The sequence below is a fragment of the Myripristis murdjan genome, chromosome 11 (assembly GCF_902150065.1).
Source record: "Myripristis murdjan chromosome 11, fMyrMur1.1, whole genome shotgun sequence".
Lineage (NCBI taxonomy): Eukaryota > Metazoa > Chordata > Actinopteri > Holocentriformes > Holocentridae > Myripristis > Myripristis murdjan.
In genome coordinates, this window is record NC_043990.1 from 15,231,418 (window position 1) to 15,255,099 (window position 23,682).

General features: G+C 41.9%; 1 protein-coding gene across 1 annotated transcript in view; it reads left to right on the forward strand.

Moving 5' to 3' along the window:
• The first annotated feature begins 382 nt into the window (after nt 1-382).
• Nucleotides 383-23,682, forward strand: part of csmd3b (CUB and Sushi multiple domains 3b) — a 409,385-nt gene continuing 386,085 nt past the window's right edge. The window contains exon 1 of the mRNA XM_030063400.1: nt 383-623. Within this exon, the coding sequence (XP_029919260.1) occupies nt 383-623 (241 nt within the window). The remainder of the gene's footprint in view (nt 624-23,682) is intronic.

Consider the following 23,682-nt stretch of genomic DNA (forward strand, 5'->3'; position numbering starts at 1 on the left):
GCAGCCTGGAGGAAGTGTGGATTTGAAGCTCTCTCTCCCTCTCTCTCTCTCCTTGCACGAGAACGGGACGGAATAGAGAGATATTGACCAGAAGCATCGCTTAAAAAAAAAAAAAAAAAAACGTTGGAGAGTGGGTTTGAAGACAGATAGACAAACCCCTGTCTCCCTCTTTCTCTTTCTCCCTCTCTCCGGATGTTGACTTGAATTCATTTTTTTCGGATATAAAGGATTAATCTAGTCTATGTTAGAAGGAGGAGACGAAGAAAACGCCGTCTCTCTCTCCCTCTCTCTTTCTCTCTCTCTCTCCCTCTCTCTCTCACCCTCTCTCTCTCTCCCTCTCTCTCTCTCTCTCTCTCTCTCCGTTTTCTGGATGTGAAGCAGCATGCGGCCCGGTGAGAGCTTAGAGGGCTCGCGCTTGGCTCGCGGAAGATGTATTGATACTAATAATAATACTAATAGCGGCATGGAGCGCTGTCTCGCGCACCCCTCGTCAGAGAAGAGGAGGATGACGAAGAGGAGGATGAGAGGGATGAATGAAAAGATGACGGACGGAGGAATGACGGCGGCGATGCGCTGTTTTCTCTGGAGTCTCGTTCTCTGCTCGCTCTCCTCGCGCGCGCAAGGTAAGGGGATGCGACACCAACCCATGCATGCACACTGGCACGCACGCGCCGCACACACTTAACAGACACACGTGCGCGCGCGCGGCTTGGGTGAGATTATGTGCTGTATTTTTTTTTCTCTTTCTATACCGCTGCAGTCATAAGGAAGAGGCAAGGCTGGTGTATGTGTTAGTGTGTGTGTGTGTGTGTGTGTGTGTGTGTGTGTGTGTGTGTGTGTGTGAGTGAGAGAGAGAGGTGTCTTGCAGAGGAGTAGGGATAGGCTCACAGGGAGGATGAGGGGAAACAACGAGAAAGAGAACGAGAGAAATCGGACAGGCAACAACCTCTTTCCCTTCTCCCTTCAATTTCTCCCAGCCTCAGTTTGCTCTCTCTCTCTCTCTCTCTCTCTCTCTCTCTCTCTCTGTCTCTCTCTCTCTCCCTCCCTCCCTCCCTCCCTCTCTCTCTCTCTCTCTCTCTCTCTCTCTCCATCCTCCTCTTCAATACAGCCATTGAGCTGGTAGCCAATAAATATTCTTGCGGTAGCTCTTGGGCTGTGGCAGCGAACGTGAGCTGCTTATTCCAAAGTGTGCGGGAGTGTGTTTGTGTCTGTGTGTGTCTGTGTCTGTGGGAAGGTGCATGCATGTGTGTGTGTGTGTGTGTGTGTGTGCGTTTGCATGAACGCTGAGTTTATAGTGATGAGGCCCCAGCCTTACACAGCATTTTATTTCCAAATTTTTCACCCTCCTCCCCATCAATTTGTTATCTGTGTAAGAGGAACGATGTTATAGTGTCTCCCCGTCTCTCTCTCTCTCTCTCTCTCTCTCTCTCTCTCTAACACACACACACACACACACACTCTATTCCTGTCCCTCTCTCTTCCTCCCTTCTTCTCAATCTTCATCTCTCTCTCTCCCTCCTTGTCGAGTGAAATAAAATGTTAAAATATTCACACTAGCGCACTCCAGTCCTCACTCTTTGTCTGTCTCTGTATTTTTTTTTTTTAAATTTTATTCCTCTTTATCTGGTTTCCGTTTTTAGTTTCTGGCTTCCTTCCTGCTGTATGAACACACAAACGCGCACATACCACACACACACACACACACACACACACACACACACATTTACATCTGTGCAAACACCCATTGCTGCGTCAGGTGAGGCTTCTGTGGTATAGGAACCAATTGATCATTGATCAAGGTATCGTGAATGAGAGGGAGAGGAGAGGAGGAGGGAAGGATGAAGGAGGAAAGAAGGAAAGAGGAGAGATTCGACTAGGCTATAGGGGGAGGGCAGGAAAAGAGGAGACAAGGCAGGAGGAGAGGGAGGAAAGGGAGAGAGAGGCAGAGAAACAAAGAGAAAGAACAAGTTAGACACGAGAAAACAGTAGTACAGGTCTCTGTATGTCAAGGTTTGTCTGGGTTTCTGCTGATGTCCAGCCAGGCTGATTCTATCATAAGATTAATTAAAGAAAATATGAGTGACCTCTGTGTAAAGATTCTGAGCAGGAAGAGGGGGACTGAGATAAGAGAAAAAAAAGAACGAAAACCTTAAGAAAGAGCCAGCAACTGGGAACGATATTGAGAACAATTTGTACTTTTCATACAGTAGTAAAATCTGCATGATCCTCTTGCGTAGTGAGACTGTGTAGACTGGCTGAGCAGAAATACTTGGGATTTCCAGACTGATTAAAAAAATCAACAAAGGAAATGTCTACACAGTTGTCTTACACAATCTCAGACTATGGGATCCCAGTTTTTTTTTTTTTTTTTTTTCCAGGGAAAGGCCGTCTTTCTCAATCTCCAGCTCTTTTTCTAACCCATTTCTAAGATTTATTTCACTCCAGTGTGATGGACAGATGAGAAACTCCAATTTTGTTGGGTGTCAGTTGAACAGAAATGCCAAGAAAGGTGGGATTTCCTGAAGGCACCCAAAGATCTAATTTTAAACTCTTTGGGGCACAGATTCTGGCACTGATCTCCTCGTGGCTGTCTTAAACCTTGCGAAACTCTTTATGGATGTAGTCTACTCATGGCGGACTAAAATATATTTGTAGTCGTTTGAGATTGAGAGTCATAAATTGACAATGATAGATGCAGATTTGCAAGTTGGCAAAGCAACGCAAGCAAATAAAACCTTGAAAACAGAGTAGACACTGCAGGGAAAAAAAAGGTAAATAAACGTGTAATTAAATGTCCCCTTGATCCATGCTGACATTTTTGGGGACCGAGGTTTTAAGAACAGGCTGGAAAATTAAAACCAGCCACCGGCCAAATGCTGTTATATTTTGGCTGTGGCTGGTAAATTAGTGTACTCTACCCACCATTGGCAGCTAACCAATCATTGTTTGGACCTCCAGTTCTATTCTGAAAAACAATCTAGCCGGCAAAGTAATGAAATGGGCTGGTAATGGATTCACCCGGCGCTGTGAATGAAAACTTAATTTTCCGAACGGCTCGAGACACTTGAGGAAGAGATTTAGTCCGTTGTCACGTGTGGGCTTCTGTGTTTTAATTGAGAATGCTCTCTTTGTCAAAGTCTTTTAGTTCATAATAAAATACAGTCACATGAAGACAGTATTGGCAGGAGGCAGGTTAAAGATAGGACAGTTTACAAAATTTAATTGTCTTGTATGTCTTCTAAAAAGCATTATGTTTGTTTTGAAGTGATAAAAAAACTCCACAAATGGTAGAATGTTTCAAAAATTGCCTCGCTTTCCGCCCTGCTGTTCTTTTCTTTGCTTTTCCTTGTTCATCTCTTCCCATCGCCTCTCCCCGTCCTCCTCTACTGTTTGTCCATTCTGCTTAACTCCACCTCTTCTATCTCTTCTCCTCTCCTCTCTCCTCTCTTCTCCTCTCCTCTCTCCTCTCCTCTCTTCTGCTTAGCACTTCTCTGCTCTCATCTCCTCTCCGCTCCCTCCTCTCCTTCCGTCTGTCAGATTTGTCCTGTGGCTCCAAAGGCTTAACTTGCTCACCAAACACACAACTGCACACATGGGCACATGCACGCACACACACCCGCACACACTTACAAACACACACACACACACACACGTCTCCCTCTCTAATATAGACCTTAAACACTTCCAGGCTGCATCCAGTTTCCCAGAGCTACAACCACAGCTGGGTACAACCCTCAAACCTGCGCTTTTCCAGCAAATCTACGTCAAAGGTTTTTGAAACCGCACGTGTTAAAGGCAATCTATGGAATCCCCAAGAATGCTCAATCACCTATTGAACATATGGATTGCACCAGCATTGATTAACAGTGTAGCAGAGGTGATCAGTTACACTCAAGTAACCTGTTAGTGGTTAGAGCTTGAATCTGGCCTGATGTTTTGAACTCGGTCTGGCCCGACCATGGTTGAGAAAATTTGTCTGAACTGACTCAGTCCACCACCCGGAACCTGATTGAAGCCTGAGAAAACAATGTCCATACCTAACCTGAACCTGGCCACCACAAACCAGAGCCTCAATAACCCTTAACATTTCTATTGTACTCAGTTTATCCTCAGGCTAACAAACGAATGTAGTTTACTGCGTACTTCCGACTGAAATAATTGGATATTTACGTTTTCCATCCAACAGCTCAATCGGAGATCAGTAAAATCCATTCAAAAACCAAATCCAAACTCAACCTCAGATGCCACTTAAACAAATTCTTATATCAGTCCATGCCTTAAGACGACATACATCCACCTTTAAAAGTTTTCCATTAAAAATAAACAGGCAAAACACAACATCTGGAACCAGAGGATAAAAAACAGACCAGGCTTTCCCATGTAATCATAATTTCTGACTTTTCCACACTTGACCTGAGCCGACCCAACAGGAGCAGTCGTGTCTCATCGAGGTCAGGCTGCCATTACATTTCACAGTTAATTAGTTGAGCTGAACAAGGTTAAAAACAGCTATTTTTGTTTTAAATTTGCGAGGCATAGGAATACAACACTGACAGCTACATGATCAGTTATCTATTGGCAGAGTCTTGTAATGTATTGCTGGTCATCAATGTTAAATTGGACAGAGCATCAGGCCTCAGTTAAATGGTCCTTTGAACAGGGTTGCAATCCATCATTAGGTATCATGTATTGATCGGTGCAGTTGTGAAATATATTGCTGGTTATTAGTTATCAATTGATTTTGTCCATTAATCTGTCACTGGTAATTTTTTGCCGGTATTAGTTATTGATTGAATATTTTTGTGAGTTTTCTGCTATCAGTTAGACATTAGAAAGACGGCAAACACACACACACACACACACGCAAGCAAAGTGCTGCTTACGTTGACACACTCCTACACAGACACGCAAACTCTTTCTCTTACACACACACACACGCGCGCTGACTATTAGCACAAGGCATGCATGCACGCAGAGGCAGACAAGCACACTCACACTGAATATTAACGCGGCACAGACTCTCTAACACACATTTAATCCTGTGGCTTATAGATGGTTTCTCAGGGAGGGAGATGTGTCTGTCGCAAAGTCAGCCTCTTGATCATATAAATACTTTCGACTTACTGGGAAGGAGAGAGGAAAAGAGGGATAGAGAGAGAGAGAGAGAGATAGAGGTGAGGAGGGAGGCAGACCGAGCGAGATGGAGAAATGAGGGAGACAGGCAGAGCAGAAGAGAGGGATGGGGAAAGTGTGTGTGTGTGTGTGTGTGTGTGTGTGTGTGTGAGCGAAGAGGGGGGGCGGGGGGGGGCTGCACACCATCAACATAAGCCAGCAACATTTCTGAATTTGTGCTGATTCATAAATTTATCCCTGGGCTTTGATATTTAACAGCCTTTCTCCCCTGTCCTCGCCTCGTCTCGGTCCCTCGCTATCTCTCTCTCTCTCTTTCTCTCCCTCTTTCTCCCCTCTCCCCTCTGCTCTTTCTGCTCTAACTCTGTGTTTTTGCGTATATACGTATTTTCATCCTTATTTTACTGCTGCCTCGTCAGTTCCTTTCTCTCTTCATCCGTCCCTCTCGACTCCCATTCACTAAATCCTGTCCTCTTCTCCCCTCGATCCAACCTCCATCCACAGTGAATTTTTGCAATAACTCGCTGTCTCCTCTCCTCTCTCCTCTCCTCTCTTCTCCTCCCCTCTCCTCGCCTCTGTGTGTGCACTGGTCCATATTTTTTTATGAATTTGAAGCCTTTGATATCTTACAACAGAGGGCATTGCACTCTCAGTTGGAGTCTTCTGCTCCATGCCTTTTTTTCCATTTAATTTGTGCTGCTCTCTTCGCCCCTTGTCTCCCCGTTTCTCTTTTTCTCGTTCGTAACGCTGCCTAGATATCCTTTGCACTTTGTTGCTGCCAGTGGCTGGGCTCCTCTGCTGAGTACAGTAGTGAGGAATTATGCATTAGAGTCTGTATATTCATGCCTTTTCTTCGTTTTTCAATATCTTACTCCCGTTTCCTCTACGCCGTTTCGCCTCCATCCATCATTCTCCATTCGTATTTGCTGATTCGTCTCTGCTGCCGCTTTCACATCCATTGTAATCACTGCCTTTCTCTCATCCCGCTGTCCCACTTCTCCTCTGTTTTCCTCTTCTCTTCTCTTCCAACATCTACCTTCACTGAATTTGTACCATTTTTCACAGTCCATTGACACAGAGAGGCGTGCTAAGCAGGGGAAACATACAAGCAGTTGGCACACTCATTTCCTGCACACAGATTGCCATCCACATGGTGCATTTTTAGATCATTAGAGAACCGAATCTAGACATCTATTTTGTATTTGTGTTCGCCTGCTATGATGTTAGAAATGTCAATTTTCACACATTGAGCTGCCTCTGCTATCAATGGGCTATAAAATGGTAAGAAGTGATAATCATGTGAATAGGCACATAGAGAGAGAGTCTGCTCTCCACTTAGCTCCAGCTGTTCCTGGGCCCTGTGGATCCATAACAGCTTTTTATATACAATTGCTCTTTTTCTCCAAGGTCTAGTGTAAATGTACATTTACAGAATGGTATAATCAGTGTAATCGTAATTCAGCGTAATTGAATGAAAAGACACAGCACTGTCACAGGGGCCATTGTAAACATAAGCACCCTGTGAGACTGAAAGCAAGTGTTTTCCTCAGTTCCTGAATGACTTTTGGTTTGTGCAGGATGCTGTGTTAGTTAACAAATGTTTTGCTTTATGACTTTAAGAAATATAACTGGATAAGTTACACTGTTTTCTGGACTCCACCCTTTTCCTTCTCCTTCTCACTCACACTCTTTCACACATATACAGTACACACACACACACACACACACAATCTGTCAATCCTCAGTTGCCTCTTCATTATTTCTGATGATTAGAAATAGAAATGACATGAACATGTTGAATAGGCACGAATACACACACACACACACAGTCTTTCTCTTTATCTTTCGCCCTCTCTCTCTCTCTCTCTCTCTCTCTCTCTCTCTCTCTCACACACACACACACACACACACACATAAAACCACACAAACATGTTGGGTAGCCCAGGATAGCATGTGTTACCCTGAGGGTGGGAACACAAACACACAAACAGACGCACAAACGCACATACACACAAACACACACAGAAATAGGAGAAGGAGACTGAGAGAGACCACTTTCTCACATACACTGATGTACGTGCACACACACACACACACACACACACACACACACACACACACACACACTCACTCATAGGATGGGTGGCACAATAAACCTATAATGCAATATATTGTGTTCCTTCCTCTTGTGATAGTTTATCAATGCACTTTTCCCAGGTATCGATACTTGAGTTTTCAACTTAATTTGCACGGATTTCAATTGTTATGAGGTGTATTTGCTCCCTTCCTTTAGGTGTTTTAACTGGAAGTGTTGTGTCGTGTTCATGTTGGAGTTGCTGTACATATTAAAGCACTGAAAAACACAACTGACTCCTGCCAGATATTGTGATGTATCATAACTGATCTCACAATATATCACATATCACAGAATCGCCTGTATCATGATACCATCGTTATTATGGGTAAAATGCTTTGATAGTTTTGTGTTAACAGTTTCCTAATGATTTTGACTTCTAACACACACACACACACACACACACACACACACACACACACACACAAGCACGCACAGACCCTCTAATGCATAATGAGAGACAGGAGAAATTAACAAAGACAGACAGTCTTGTACCCAGCTGGTGCATCCTGTTGGTGTGTGTGTGTGTGTGTGTGTGTGTGTGTGTGTGTGTGTGAGAGCAAGGAGAGGGTATTCTGTCCAGTGAGGTATTCTATGTAAAGAAACATGCAGTGTGGCAAGTGTAGAAGTAGGTCATGTATTCAAGATGGAAGGCTGGAGTGGAGTGTGAAGTACTGGATATAAGGAGAAAAGATGGATGGACACACAAACGGCATGCTGTCCAGTCAGAAGATCAAAGGTCGGATCCCTGGTGACAGCTGGAGTCCGTCCCTGTCAGCGTGTCCTTCAGGAAGACACTTAGGCCCTTAATGACTCCAGGGAAAATACGTAGTCTGTACAGACAATCCTTCAAAAACCAAGAACATAGCAGTACAGAAATGAAATGAATAGTGCGGAATAACAGAGCTCCATATTACCACTGAAATTGACTGAATAGAAATGCAGGGAATAGAATAAAGGACAGAATGGAATGGTGCTTTAGGTGCCATTATCACCGAGAAAGTAGTCTATACTCAGAGCGATCCCCACGCCTATTTTATAGATGAATGCATATTGATGCCATGACAACCAGAGACTGACCTCAGGTGGTTAAATGTGCTCATGATGTCAATTCAGTTGCTTTACCTTGGATGTGAGACTTCATCTATACTGACACTAAAGGATCATTTCGGTCCTTTTTATTACATGTTATTTATTTATTTATTTATTTGGCTCTTCTACCATCTGGTTCACTGTCTTCCAGGTTGGGTTTCTGACTCTGAATGTAACATAAACTAAACACGGACATCGCGTGAATAAAGAGAACTCCACTCTTCATCCCGAAGGCCACAAATGGTTCACTGACTGTCATTATGATGACTTTTATTCATTGCATCTTAAGATTAGGAACTGCAACCGGCCTTATTAATGAGTAGCAAGCAGTGTCTGACTTCAATTACAGCATGCTCAAAGGATTAGGAGCACTTAGTAAAATGTTAAAGGGTACATACAGGATGGCTTAAATAAAACCAAAACCAAAACATAAGCACAGGCTCGTGCAACAATTTAACATTCATAAATCATTTCTGAAGCACTTAAGCACTCCTTGTTACCAATCAATAAATAATGAATCTTTAGTAAAAGCAGTGATTGCTTTCTGGGCCCCTAAAGAAGGTATGCACTGTAGGTGTAGACAGTAATAACATTACTGTAGGTAATAATGTACCTACAATATTCTGTTTAATATTCTATCATATTCTTCACTTAAGAATATGACATAAATTTTTAACTAAAGAAATTACGACCACATTAAAAACATGTTTATGATAAGTAACTTATTGTAGGTTAATTAATTATTAATTCATAGTTTTAGCTCTATCACCACACAACTCAACAAGCTCCCGGTGTCTTAATCTATGTGGTAATGAGACAAGGCCACTACAGTTAAGGCCCCAGTATACTTGATAAGAAGTCAAACTTTTAGGGCAAAAAGACATCTTGCTTGGTTCAGGTTCTTCTGGTGTTCTTTTGGCAAAGCCCCCAGAAGCAAACTTTTCTCTTGTCTGTTCTTCTTCTGAGCCCTCTACCTGTCTGTGATTGGCTCTGATGTCACATTGCTGGGTGGGTTGCTGGTTAGGCCAGGGTGCAGGGGTCAAATTTGATTTAGCCACTTCCTCGCTTCCGCCCTTACAGACAGACACACACAGTTTACTACTTTTAAGATGCTCGTGCAAAGAGGTTACCCAAATATGGTAATATTAAACATGAAAACTATAGAAATGATTGGGAGGGAAGCCACTGTAATGTGCAAAAAAACAATGGCTTACAACATACATCCAGTCAACATACATCCAGTCCATAAACACTGTGAAAGGTACATATTTTAAGGCTACAATAAAAAGTCTCTTCCATGTTAAGCTTCCCTCCCAAGAATTTTTACAGTTTAATTTTTGCCTTTTTGTGAATCCTGATTTCACATTTTGTCTGCTTTCATCCAATACTAAACATAACACACCATGATAGTTCAAATAGCTAAGTGTAGTTTGAGCTTTGAGTGGTGTTGTTCGTAGCACGGTATTGAAACCGCGTTCTATCTCATGTTCTTGCTAGGAGACACGTCCCTCGGGTGTTTGGAAGAATGTCGTCTTTTTTTTTTGCTCCATGCCTGTTGTTGTGTCGCTGGGCTGTTCTTTCATTGTTTCGCCTTATGTCTTTCAAAGTATACTGCTAGCTTTACTCTCATTTGGTCTATAGGTGGTATTACGGAGTGTGTGTGTGTGTGTGTGTGTGTGTGTGTGTGTGTGTGTGTGTGTGTGTGTGTGTGGAGGTGAACATGGTGTATGTTACTTCACTGGGAGGCCTTTTTTGTACTGCAGCACTGATGTGAATATAGGATTTTTTTTTTATAACAAGGTTGTTGCTATGGTAACAGTGGGAAAGTTGAAATAATTTGAGTTGTTGCTGTAGCGCAGAACTTGGTAAAAGAAAACCAACACACATGCATGAGGGTGATGCGATTTTTTTTCAGTAAGTTAGACAAATGAACCTTCGGCGAACTCAGTGGTATTGCCGCTATCAGATGAAGAACTCTGCAAAGGTCAGAAATTCTAAGTCGTGTGATTTACAGCTTGAACCTCATATATATTTGAAGCTATATCCTGTTCTTTAAATAGGTTTAATAAATCCCAGCAGGAGCTGACTAATCAATATATAACAAACCGTGAAAATCGTCTTTTTTTTTGTTGTTATCATGAAGAAGGTTTTCCCACCACAGCTCGCTCTCTCTCTCTCTCAGAGAGAGAGAGAAAGAGAGAGAGAGAGAGAGAGAGAGAGAGAGAGAGAGATCCTGTGTGTATGTGTTTATACCTGACTTATGATGACAGGTATGCCCATGTGCCTCAGACCCTCTGCAGCACGGCTGTCAGCAGACATCACATACACCTCGCTATCTAAATACACACACACACACACACACACACGCACGCACGCACGCACGCACACTCACAGTGACACACACGCACATAGCTCATCACATGTCTTATATTAAGTCCCCATCCCCCTATTTTTAACTGAACTCATAAAATGAGGATTTCCTCCTATGTGGGAACATGAAAAAAAGCAACAAGTCAGCATTTGCAAGTGGATTATAACCCTTAGTAATTTTCTAATCCTAACAAATATAGAAGAACAATTTTATGTGTATATGTACACACACACACAAATACACACACACACACACACAAATATACAAAGGTGTTCCTGCATTCTTATTGGCTTGGAGTCACATAGAGCTGCAGGTGATGTATTTCCTTCCTGAGTGATGTATTTCTTGTCTGAGTTTTGCGCCTTGGGAGCGTTTTTGTATTGCTGTTCGTCCTGTATGTGTGTGTATAGGCTGCTTGTGTGTTTTTATGGGTGCGTGCGTGCATGTGCACATGTGTGTGCCTGTCTATTCCATGCCTGGAGAAGACTCGTTTTCCCAGCAGGCCCTGTCAGGCTGTTTCTGGGCGCACTCAGTTCACAGCTGTGGGCTGCTGCTGTCGCCTGGTTACCCAGCATCTCTCCTCTCATTTTCATTTTTTTTATTTTAAACCCTGTAGACACCACAGTAGGCATGATCGACGAACCTGTTTTCTATTGTAATGACCGTAGCCAACTTGAATGTAATTGCTTGACAACTTATTCCACTGTTTGACCACACAATGAAATGCAGTTAGCTCTAAAACATAAAATTCTAGATGAAAAGATTGCACTGACATAACCACTTATTGTCGTATCATTTTAAAGTTATTGGCTCAGCAAAATAAAACTGTCAACACCAAGTCTGCATTTGCACAAAACACCAAGATGCAAATCAGATTTGCTGATCTAGAGAGCAGTTTTGCTTTGCACATTGCTGACAAAGACTCCTACACATACATATAAATGACTGTCAATTGCTGTCTCTTCATGCTTGTTGTTCATGCCGTTTTCCTTTTGTGCGTGTCCGTGATGAGACATCAAATACGTATTTATGCTGCGAACATGCGGATGTGCCTATGTTTGTCTGAAGTGCAGGGAAGAGAGGTTTGTATGGAGAGTCATATAATAACAGAGAAAGTCCATACTAGAGGTGACTGCATGTGTCTTTTGTCCAGCCGGCTGACAAAAGCGCAGCAGGGCACTGCAATGGACAACACCAAACATTTTGATCTCTGACACGGAGCGTCTGTCCGCTGCCCAACAGAACACCAAGCCCTCAATGATTCCCTCTCTCTCTCTCTCTATCTCTCTCTCTTTCTCTTTACCTCTCTTGCTCAGGGTCAGTGGGTCAGGCAGAAAGCAGATGCTTAACCACACGACCACAACCAGCCCTGACACCACAACACACACACACATACACACACAGATATACACACTCATATGCCGTCATCTCCTCTTTCTAAATGCATTCTGTTTTTGGAGCACACAGGTCAGCTGCCTCACTGTCCCTTTTGTATTTGCAGTGAAACAGGTATGAAAGCAGCAGAGGCAGATAGGGTTACGTGCCTTAAATTTTCACCATGCTTGTAATATTGTGCTTTGGTTAAATAAACTCCCTTTGCTGACACCCTGAGCGAATATGAGCAGTAGCATGTCCCTCAGTTATATTTGTAATTTGATGATTTGATCGCTGTGATCGGGTGTCGTTGCATGTGCTGCCAGTCGTTGTTGAGCTAACATCCTTCCACCTTCTTTGGCAAGCTTTCCGTGATGCGTTTTCCTTCAAAGACACATTGACATGTCTTTATGTTTCGTGCCAGTGAGGTCTTACTTTTTATGTGCTGTCACATACCACAGTGGGAATAGCTCAATGCCATTTTGGCTTGACAAACCTGGCAAACAATTAGGCCTCTTCTTGGTAATGAAATAGTAACCTTTTTTTTTTTTTTTTTTTTTTTTTTTACTTTTACGCAGCTGACACAACATTCTTGGTAATCTAGCACTTCTAAAATGGCTTTTACATAATAGTAATTATAGTAATAATAGAAATATAATTTGATAGCACATTGCGACTGAATAACCCAATAGAAGAAAACGATAGAGTTGAATCAATTTATCCATAAAATAAAAGGATGCTCCATTCAAAACACATTTTCAGGGATATAGAAAAAAAGACGACAAATCCATAACAGCTCACTAACATCATTAGAGAAATGAAAAACAGTTCAAAATATTGGTGTATCCCTTTAACAAAGAGCCGAGAAGCTTGTTATCACAAAGCAAAAACAGCAGAATTGTATTAATTAGTCATTGTGTATATATGTGTATATATATACATATATATGTATGTACACTATATTACCAAAAGTATTCGCTCACCTGCCTTTACTCATACTATGAACTGAAGTGCCATCCCATTCCTAACCCACAGAGTTCAATATGATGTCGGTCCACCTTTTGCAGCTATTACAGCTTCAACTCTTCTGGGAAGACTGTCCACAAGGTTGAGGAGAGTGTTTATAGGAATTTTTGACCATTCTTCCAAAAGCGCATTGGTGAGGTCACACACTGATGTTGGTCGAGAAGGCCTGGCTCTCAGTCTCCGCTCTAATTCATCCCAAAGGTGTTCTATCGGGTTCAGGTCAGGACTCTGTGCAGGCCAGTCAAGTTCATCCACACCAGACTCTGTCATCCATGTCTTTATGGACCTTGCTTTGTGCACTGGTGCACAGTCATGTTGGAAGAGGAAGGGGCCCGCTCCAAACTGTTCCCACAAGGTTGGGAGCATGGAATTGTCCAAAATGTTTTGGTATCCTGAAGCATTCAAAGTTCCTTTCACTGGAACTAAGGGGCCAAGCCCAGCTCCTGAAAAACAACCCCACACCATAATTCCTCCTCCACCAAATTTCACAGTCGGCACAATGCAGTCTGAAATGTACCGTTCTCCTGGCAACCTCCAAACCCAGACTCGTCCATCAGATTGCCAGATGGAAAAGCGTGATTCATCACTCCAGAGAACGCGTCTCCACTGCTCTAGAGGCCAGTGGCGTCGTGCTTTACACCATTGCATCCGACGCTTTGCATTGCACTTGGTGATGTGTGGCTTGGCTGCAGCTGCTCGGCCATGGAAACCCATTCCATGAAGCTCTCTGCGTACTGTACTTGGGCTAATCTGAAGGTCACATGAAGTTTGTAGCTCTGTAGCAATTGACTGTGCAGAAAGTCGGCGACCTCTTTGCACTATGCGCTTCAGCATCCGCTGACCCCTCTCCGTCACTTTACGTGGCCTACCACTTCGTGGCTGAGTTGCTGTTGTTCCCAAACGCTTCCATTTTGTTATAATAGAGCTGACAGTTGACTGTGGAATATTTAGGAGCGAGGAAATTTCACGACTGGATTTGTTGCACAGGTGGCATCCTATGACAGTTCCACGCTGGAATTCACTGAGCTCCTGAGAGCGGCCCATTCTTTCACAAATGTCTTGTTTCACAGTCTGCATGCCTGAGTGCTTGATTTTATACACCTGTGGCCAGGCCAAGTGATTAGGACACCTGATTCTGATCATTTGAATGGGTGAGCGAATACTTTTGGTAATATAGTGTATGTGTGTGTGTGTGTGTGTGTGTGTGTATAGCAACTTCTTCCTATCTATTGTTGTATAAATGTTACCAGTGTAACAAGAATGTGCTGTAAAAGTATCTTCAACAGCTGAAGAAAAGAAAAAAGTATCACTGCCACCTAAGTAACGTGGTCTCATTTTGACACTCAGCATGTCAACTCATGTTTTCACCTTGCTGCTGCTATATTCCAAAAGGTAATTTACCATATGTCCTCTAACAAACAAAGGAGTTAAAAGGCTATTCTAAGTTCTTTTCCATGTCCAAGTGTCTCTTAGAGGTTGAGCTGAAATGAGTTTCTGAGATCAAAAGAAACAGAACGATAAAAGGATAAAAGGGACTGAATGATAAAAGGATTTGACTCACTGGATCACAGTTCTGCCTTTACAGAAATCAACAGAATTCAAATCCATTCGACCGAAATGAACACTAGACTCCACATATGTCGTGAAGGTCACTGGTTTCAAAAACATTTCTCCGCACTCCACAGAAGTGATCAGATTTAGGGTCTATAAAAAACATTTTCGTGATCTCTACGTAAGTCATCAAGGCCACGGTCCACAAAACTTCATCACTCAAATGTGTTTATTTGAGGCAAGGCAATGGCTATGCCAGGATTCAGACTCCTGTGAGTCGTGCTTTAGCTTTTCCTCACTTTGTTAATGTAAACAGACATGGGGGAAATGAGGACTGGAATCAAACAGACTGATAGCAGTGAAACACAGAGGTTATTGAGCTCTAAGATCTTTTATTTTTTTACAATCGAATGATATTTCTTTGTATTTATTATGTATGAGCCTCACTGATTGTATGGTGTATTTCTTCTCCTTGCCTGCAGTATCTACATGGGGAGATTGAAGACAACATTAGCCACCAGTCAGACGCAAGTAAATTCTGGCTACAGTTGGCCAGCTAGCCAGCCTCTGTCCTGCTCTAAAAGCTTCTTCTGCTGTAAATTAAACACACGGGGAAAATTTAGCACCCACCAGGCACTAGGACTGAACTATTAGTTTGATGGTCCGTGTGTATGCGCACGTTATTTAACTTGAGCGACTCTGCAAATTTCAGCTCTCATGTTGCAGTGCTGTTCTAGTTAAACTATTAGTGTTGTTCAGCAAGTATTTATGTGTTTTCAATTACAGATGAAACACAAGCCAGTTCAATATGGATCACGCGCTGTTCCTTCGTGCTTCCCAGTTTTCATGAGGGAAAACAACATCTAATGACAACGTAAATGAGACAAACTGTCGGCAAAAGTTTCAGTACCAAGGACAGCACCAAGGACAGGTGTTTGAAATGGTGTATGAAATTACTTTGGCAGCAGATGACCAAGTGGTAACAAAGAAGATACAGGACAAAAAGCAAAAGTCATGCAGTACAAAAGTGAAATATACTTTGATATTATTCGGCACAGCCAACAAATACAACCTCAGAGAACATACACACACACACACACACACACACACACACACACACACACACACACACACACACACACATACAAACAGTGTCTGGTGCAGCGGCCGAATACCTGCAGCTTATGAAAACACACACTGGCACAGCAGTCAAACACAGTCTCAGAAAACACACACCGTCACTAACCACCAAACAATATTGTCTTTACTCACCTAGAAGGGCATCACATGAACCTTGGATCCTTGGATTTTGAAAATAAAATTTTACAAGACGTCTTCACACCGCTTGCCACCGGGCTCCACGTCTCCTTTACTTTGTACCACAGACACTTGGAAGATGGAAGTTTGATTAGCTTGGTGGGAATGACGCTTTTCATGGCCACATTCTAGCATTGTTTTTCAGATTTACACTGATTGGTCCAAGGTGGTGCTACAGTCACAGCTGCTGCACCTCTCTCATTGTGTGTGCAGCATGCCACCTGTAGGACCTAGCTGAGCCTAAATGATTGTAAGGGGGTGGGGGATGGCTACAGCTATAAAGGAGGAGCTGTTTATGGCCTGTCAGGAACAACACTAAACCAGTTAGGGAGTGGATTAGGTGCTTGATTGGAGGACACATCTTGTACAGACTCCTTTCATGTTTTCCAGCTATCATTATGGGGACTTAAAATGAACTCAACTCAAACTTTACTAAGTTTTAAAAGGCAGTTTAATCACAAACTGAATGAAAGACAGTTGGATTCAAGTGGGATTCAAGAAACAGCATGCCTTTTGGCTTCAGGGCTCCTTCTCTGTATGTGACCCTGAGCTCTGACCTCTCTGTCGGGGTGAGTGAAATTTTACATCATCATTTATTTAAACACTTGAGTGCTCTAGACTTGGAGTTGATGTTGCGCGAACTGACAACAATTCTGATGATGGAATAACACGACGTAATGAGAAGGGCTTTAAATAAGTGTGAGCTCAACCTTGGCGATAGCATAATTAAAATGTCTTATTGTCTTACAAGCCTTGAGCAGGACTAGCTGTCACATTCTGCTTTACACAGACGCTGTTTTTCACTATTGGAAATGCTATGCTGCTGCTGATATGCAACCACTCAAAAACTTAATGTGCCATGATGCACTGTCTACTGAGCTTGAGCTGTGAACTTACTCCACTGCGAGCCGCAGACTTTTTAAAACATCGGCACTGCAAATAAGGGAGACAGGTGGGACAAGCCCCCTCAAAGTTCAGAACAGGCCTTTTGATCCCCCAATAATTTCGAGGTCCAGAAAAAATCAGTAAATTAATGAGGTGGAAACCTGGTCCTGAATCTGAACGGCAAGAATCAGCAGCTTGCCAGTAATGCTCTGAATCTGAAAGACAAGAAATTAGGGTCTTGCTAGTAGGCTCACTGATGTTAAAAAAAAAAAAAAAACGCACAGCTGATTCTTGTCATTCAGATTTAGCGGCGGGGCTTGCATACAGTGAAGGGGAGTCTGGGCTTGAAAGCGAAAAAGTCCTGCTGTTTCCGATTCATAGCCTTGATCCCGAACAAAAACATTTGTTCTCACCCAGGAAGATTATTTCATTAAAAAGTTCTTATAGTCTCATATCACAGCGACTTCGCTCTGTGAGTGTCATTTAGTTACACATTTAGTCACCCAAATTTACAGAGTCAGAGAAAGTTAAAATTCTGCAATTTTTAACGGTGAGTTTTTATTCAGAGATATTCAAAACCATTCTGCACTCAGATAGACAGCTAACATGAGTGCAGATATGCCTGGCGGAGATCTGTGCTCTAGCAAGAGCACCTTTTTAGGCGTAATATTGGTAATCACTAAAGGTCAAGGTGCCTGTATGAAAGTTCATAATTTCAGTACAGTACACTATTTGTTGCTGTGTTTGAAAACAGCTATTTCCAAGCTAGAGCACTTGTAGCTTTATTACCTACAACCTGTCTTGATGTGCTTACACTCTGAACAAACTTCAGTTATGAATCATGTAAATGCCTGCTAACCAGAATTTCCTGTAGCTTGGTAAAAATGCCTCACCCTCCCCTCGTAGTGCTCTTCACACGTAATGTCATTACAGGTGGCTTTAACTACATCTCTTCATAAAAAGTCATTCATGCTTTCAGATGCTTTCAGTCTGCGCAAATCAGGGAGGAAGAAGGTGAAGAGTGCAGTCTTCTTAACGAGTCTCATTTCCCATTTTGACATATTCCTCTCAGTATAGTTTCAGTGAATTTACGTTCACCTGTTTGATCTCATCTATTTAATAGCAGAAGACTTTGTATGAAAACACGCAGATAACTTCTAAGAGTTCTCAGATTCCTTTATGAATGGGTCATGCTTTTACCTATTTTGATACCTAGAGACTTTGACTTTTGCTATTTTACGCCAACGGACTGCGTTTTCTGAGTATATACATTATGAAAAAAAAAGCACAAATAAAACAACATCCATCTCACATCCAAAATAGCCCTATGGCTTAAAGCAGAAGTTGCATTATAATATACATACTACTGCTACTTACAATAATGTTAGTCTTAGTAAGAAGGAAAGCAGTAAAAAATACTAATAGCATTATATACCAAATGCTGCTCTAATTAAAATGCATTAAACTGCATGATTTGTTTTGGAAGGCAAGTAGAGAGACTCTCCAGACGGTCAATCAATCAAATGAAATACATTTAAGTCACACAATAGCAGTTTCTGTATGCATTCTGATCACCACAGAATGCATATAACATGCATCTATTTATTAGATTTAATTGGGAGAAAATTGACTGCAATTGCTGCTGTTTCTGCCCTTGGAGGGCACATTTATGAGTGACAGCACTGGGGGAAACAGGTGTAGTGGGAACCAGGAACCAGTGTAACTGTACAGTGGAAACTGTGGGGGGCAGAAATTATAATCGCACCTCCTCTTCACAGCTCAGCAGGCTCTCAGGAACCTGCCAAGAATACGTTCACCACACACACACGCACACACACACAAATAGGCACATGTAGAAACACACACAAGTGCATACACACGTACACACATAGAGCTCTTGCTAATGTGCTATGACCTCGTGTTCTTTTGAGTGCATATTAATACTCCATTGTTCATTTTAATAACATTGTGCTCATGTCACCTGCATTTTGATTGAAGCCTGTGAATGGGGGTCATTCAAGAATATTCTACTATAGATGTGGTTGTTAACCCAGTGATTGATAGTCTCTCTAAAATGGACATGGTTGGTAGCCTGATAGTTGGTGGGATCAGGTTCCTGGATGTGGACACACACTGTAGATTCCTGTTTCCATTTGAATCACTAAGATTATCTTAGCTATAATGACACACATGACGAACAGCAGGATAATAAAGGGGTAACTGTTCTGCAAAGCTGACAAGGAAAAAAAAGAAAGAAAGAAAGAGGAGAATGTTTTTGTAGCTGTGTGGATCCAGAATACAAGAGGCTTAATTAATACTTAATGTTTACTTCAATAATTAACTGATAAGAGATATGAGAGTGTGAAAGCACAACAAGCCATGCTGTTGATGTGGAGGCGTACAGCCATCCACCCAAAAACAGGGATATGTCTCATATGAACATCGGAATAACACATAAATAGGCACGTGCACAGACTCCTGACCCCTCTCACCACTCTACACTGGATAATAAAAGCAGAAATGACAAACAACAATACAAAGTCATACAATAAGATTATTTTTTTTTTGTTTATCTAAAAGAAATGGAAACTCTGTTATAGAAAAACCTTTATGCCAGACTGAAAAAAGCAACCCAGTGATGCATTACACCAATAAACAATTTTGTGCTGTGTGTGTGTGTGTGTGCGTGTGTGTGTGCGCGCGCTGTTACTGAGTGGCAAAGACAGAGGCCAGTATTGATTTTCTATAAAAGTTGTGCATATGTGCAGATGGGTACTTGGTTGTGTGTGTGTGTGTGTGTGTGTGTGTGTGTGTGTGTGTGTGCATGCCTGTGGTTATGTGTCCATGTGCATGCCTTTATGCAAGAGTGTGCACATGCTGCTTGTGTGTTTGCAGTGTGCATATGTGTGTGTGTGTGTGTGCGCGCGCGTCAGGTGGTTTATCTCGGCTTTTTGAGAGAGGCAGCAAATCTCCCTGTAATTACAATCTGAACAGCCCTGACATTTTACCAAGACTCCCCCAGGTTTGTGTGTATGTGTGTGTGTGTGTGTGTGTGTGTGTGTGTGCTGAAGGCCTTTTGTCTTGTGGGGCTGAAACAGCTGGGTGCTCCTTGCTAATTAACGAGAAACCTCATAATTACTGTTAACTGGCCTACTATAGCTGACAGAGAGACAGAGAAATACAGGGGGAGAGAGAGAGAGAGTGAGAGAGAGAGAGAGAGAGAGAGAGAGAGAGAGGATATCAGAGAGACAGACAGTGAGAGGGAGCTGGAAAATAAGAAAACATTTCTTCAACATTAGTATACTGACATTACTGTCACTGTTTAATGGGTTTGAATAAGAAGACAGGAAAAATACCAACCACTAAAACTGCCTGCTGTATTGTGCAATACTAAGAATTTTAAAAAAAATCTAAATAAGATTGCAGTAATTGAAAAGCAAAAGGTGGCTATATAAAGCAGCAGCAGTGGTCAATATTGAGAGATTATAGAATTCACTCATTTACATAAAGAAACAGTTCACCCGAAAAAAGGTCTTTCCTCATGTGATTTGTCGAGGTTTCCAATCTGCCGTGATCTCCCCAGTCTCGTTTCACTGGAATATAGTGAGGCTGGATGGGTTTTGTTTTTCGTGGAGCTCAAACAGCTCTTTCCAAAACAACGACACATACCCTGCGTAACCCCCAACTCCTAAAAGTCAAGGGATTTGTTGAGAGCTATTTTTTGCCAAAGAACATCAGCAAACTGTATCTATCCACCTGTAATATGTAGTCACATTGGGGCAGGATATATTCAGTGTGATGATGTTTTTTTTTTTTTTTTTTGTATTTTGGTATCCCTTCAAGCGCACAAGTCATCAGCTGATCTTTCTCAAATACTTAGTGTGTTAAATTGTTTTCTAGGTTTGGATGTGTCATGGTAAAACTGTTGCATTTCCAAATATACTGTATAGCCTCAGAGCCAGCACAGTAAAATCAGTGCTACTACTGATAAAGCAAATGCTATGTCTGTCTTGCTATCCATCTCGGTGTCTGCTGCTCTATCTCTCCACTGTTTCCCCTGTATTCGCTCAGTAATTACCGACAACATTACAAACAGTACCCCCATCGATTGACAAAATGAGAAATTTGAAAAATCTATAATAATTAAGCCATTGTATCCACTGTGATTAATTGTCACCCAGAACACAAATACGTAGAGGTGCTGCGTTTAGAGTTGATCATTTTATCACACCAAAGTATCCAATTAAGGATAGGTGTAGTGTTAGAACCTGTGTAAGGACCTGGATTGGGCTGAAAACAGGGATGATTTTGTAATCAAAACACATACACGTGCACATGCACACATGTACGCACGCTCGCACGCACACACACACACACACGCACACACACACACACACACACAAACACACACATAAGGCACTGTTATAATTAGAAACACATCAGAAATAGACAAGCACAGATATAAAGACAGGAGGGGTTGTTTCTCCTGAGGCTAAATGTCACTGCTGCCCTCAGTCTGTGTGTGTGTCTTATCCATATCTGTCTGTGTGTCTGTCTGTCTCTCTGAGTGTGTGTGTGTGTGTGTGTGTGTGATGAAGATGTAATGTTATGTTTGTTTCACTTGCTCTTTTTTTTGCCTCTCAAAGATTCTTAAACTGCACTTTAAAAGGTCAAATAGATCAGCTGGAGACACACACACACATACACACACAAGCACCTGCTTGTCAGAGTAGCCTGTTGGGCTACTAGCAGGCCTGCTGTGGCTGGCTTCACAATGAATATTGAATCAAATGAAAGTGATCATGAGTGTTACAGTCATTCTGTGTAAATTCTCCACCCAAAAGCTGCAGTATATACATGAAAAGGCCAATGTGTGTGTGTGTGTGTGTGTGTGTGAGTGTGAGTGTGTGTAGTGATTTTGGGGTATAACGCAGCATATATGAAAAGGCCAAAATATGCATACTCACATTTATTCTCAGTTTTATAAAATGCTGAACACATACAGTATTTCTAGCGATGAATCATACACAATGCCTAATCATCAGAATCTGCATCTATATTTACGGAGGTGTGTGTGTGTGTGTGTGTGTGTGTGTGTGTGTGTGTGTGTATGTTTGTTTCTTCAAGTGCTTTGCCTGGGGTCTAAACAGTTGGCTATTGATCTGTGTGTGTGTGTGTGTGTGTGTGTGTGTGTGTGTGTGTGTCTGTGTGTGTGTCTGTATGTGTAATGGCCATGTCACGCTGTGTTGATTTTCATGTCAGACAGCAGCGTTCTCTCCTCACTCCATTACTTCCCATTCTGTCGCTCCGTGTGTGTGTGTGTTCGCGCGCATGTCTGTCTGTCTCTGCCTGTGATTTCTCGTCCACAACAGTCCTAACATTTTTTTTTCCTTTAGGCTTACAGCTGTTTAATTGTTCCTTTGCCCAAGCTCGCACTGACACATACACATATGCACACACACATTTCTCACAACAACAAGGTGGATTGAATGGAAACCAAATCCATTTCACTACTTCATTATGCAACGCAGCCCAGGCTCTGTCACAGGAGAGACGTGAAAACTGCTAAATTAAAATGGTTCCAAATCAAAAATAAGCAACTGTTTACAAAACCTCATATTGTCATTAATGACTTAACACAGATGGAACCGAGCTCAGAGCATTTGAAAAACAAGGACCGTTGCCATTCACAAACATATAATGCTACCCATTGTCTGTTAAACTGGTTTGAATCCTTCTTTTTTCATATCTATTCTTCCTCTGTGGATGTAGCACATCTATTTGAATGCCAAGCTCCACTGTTCCAGCAGCGCGTTTGCACTTTTGAGTTGTTAGGGTCTAGAAATTACAGAAATTGCCTGTGTTTCTTTGAGGCAAATGCAAATATGGGAGTAAGTGAGGCATTCAGATGGGAAGAAGAACAACTGTGGCAAAGTTTTGATGATGTGTGGAGTAGGGAAGTGCATTTTGATGAATTTCATATTTGTTAACAACTATATGACAAGCCAAAAAAATTCTAAGGTTTAAAAAAAAAAAAAGAAGGTCACAAAACAGGTCCTACTTAGTAGAGTTGGGCTGCTTTGGGAGCTCTTTGATCATATACCTCAATGTTGATATTGTGATGATGTTGTAGGCATGACTTAGTACCATCATCAGATATTTTCACACAAGATTTTTGATAAATAATTGTTAGTAACGTGGATATGATGACTAAGTGGGTAGAGGCAAGTAACAGAACAGCTTCAACAGTCTAATAAGTTTAGAAAATTGTCTTGTACTGTAATGCAGCCTTTGAAACCAGGAAAAGACAACACTTGAAACCATATTACGATAACCACAATCCCAAATGATATCTCGTCTATATATTTGTTCAGCCTTAGCTCTCTATTATATGATTATATTATATTTACATTGTATTATTACAAAGCAGGTGAGCAAGTATATTTGAAATGTTACTGAACAGTGAGGATGCGGATGCTGTATCACCACAGAGCCCCACAGTGGCAGTCGAGGAAAAAAGTAGTCTACATAATAAGGCCACATTTTATTAGGAGGAAAATAGGGAATAGCTTCTTGTTTTGGAATACAAGGTTAAGTTTTATGAAGAATGACTCGAATATAAAGTATATATATAATGAGTATTTTCGGTACTGAAGAGCAGGACCAGTATAGTTTAGCTGGGTAGGTGATTAGTTTCACACAATCCTGTTGTGGAAAAGCAGCCATGTCAGTTATTGCTTTCTGAGACTAAAAATTGTTGACACTAATGCAGTTTGACATAAGTTCAGTCAAGGAGACCACC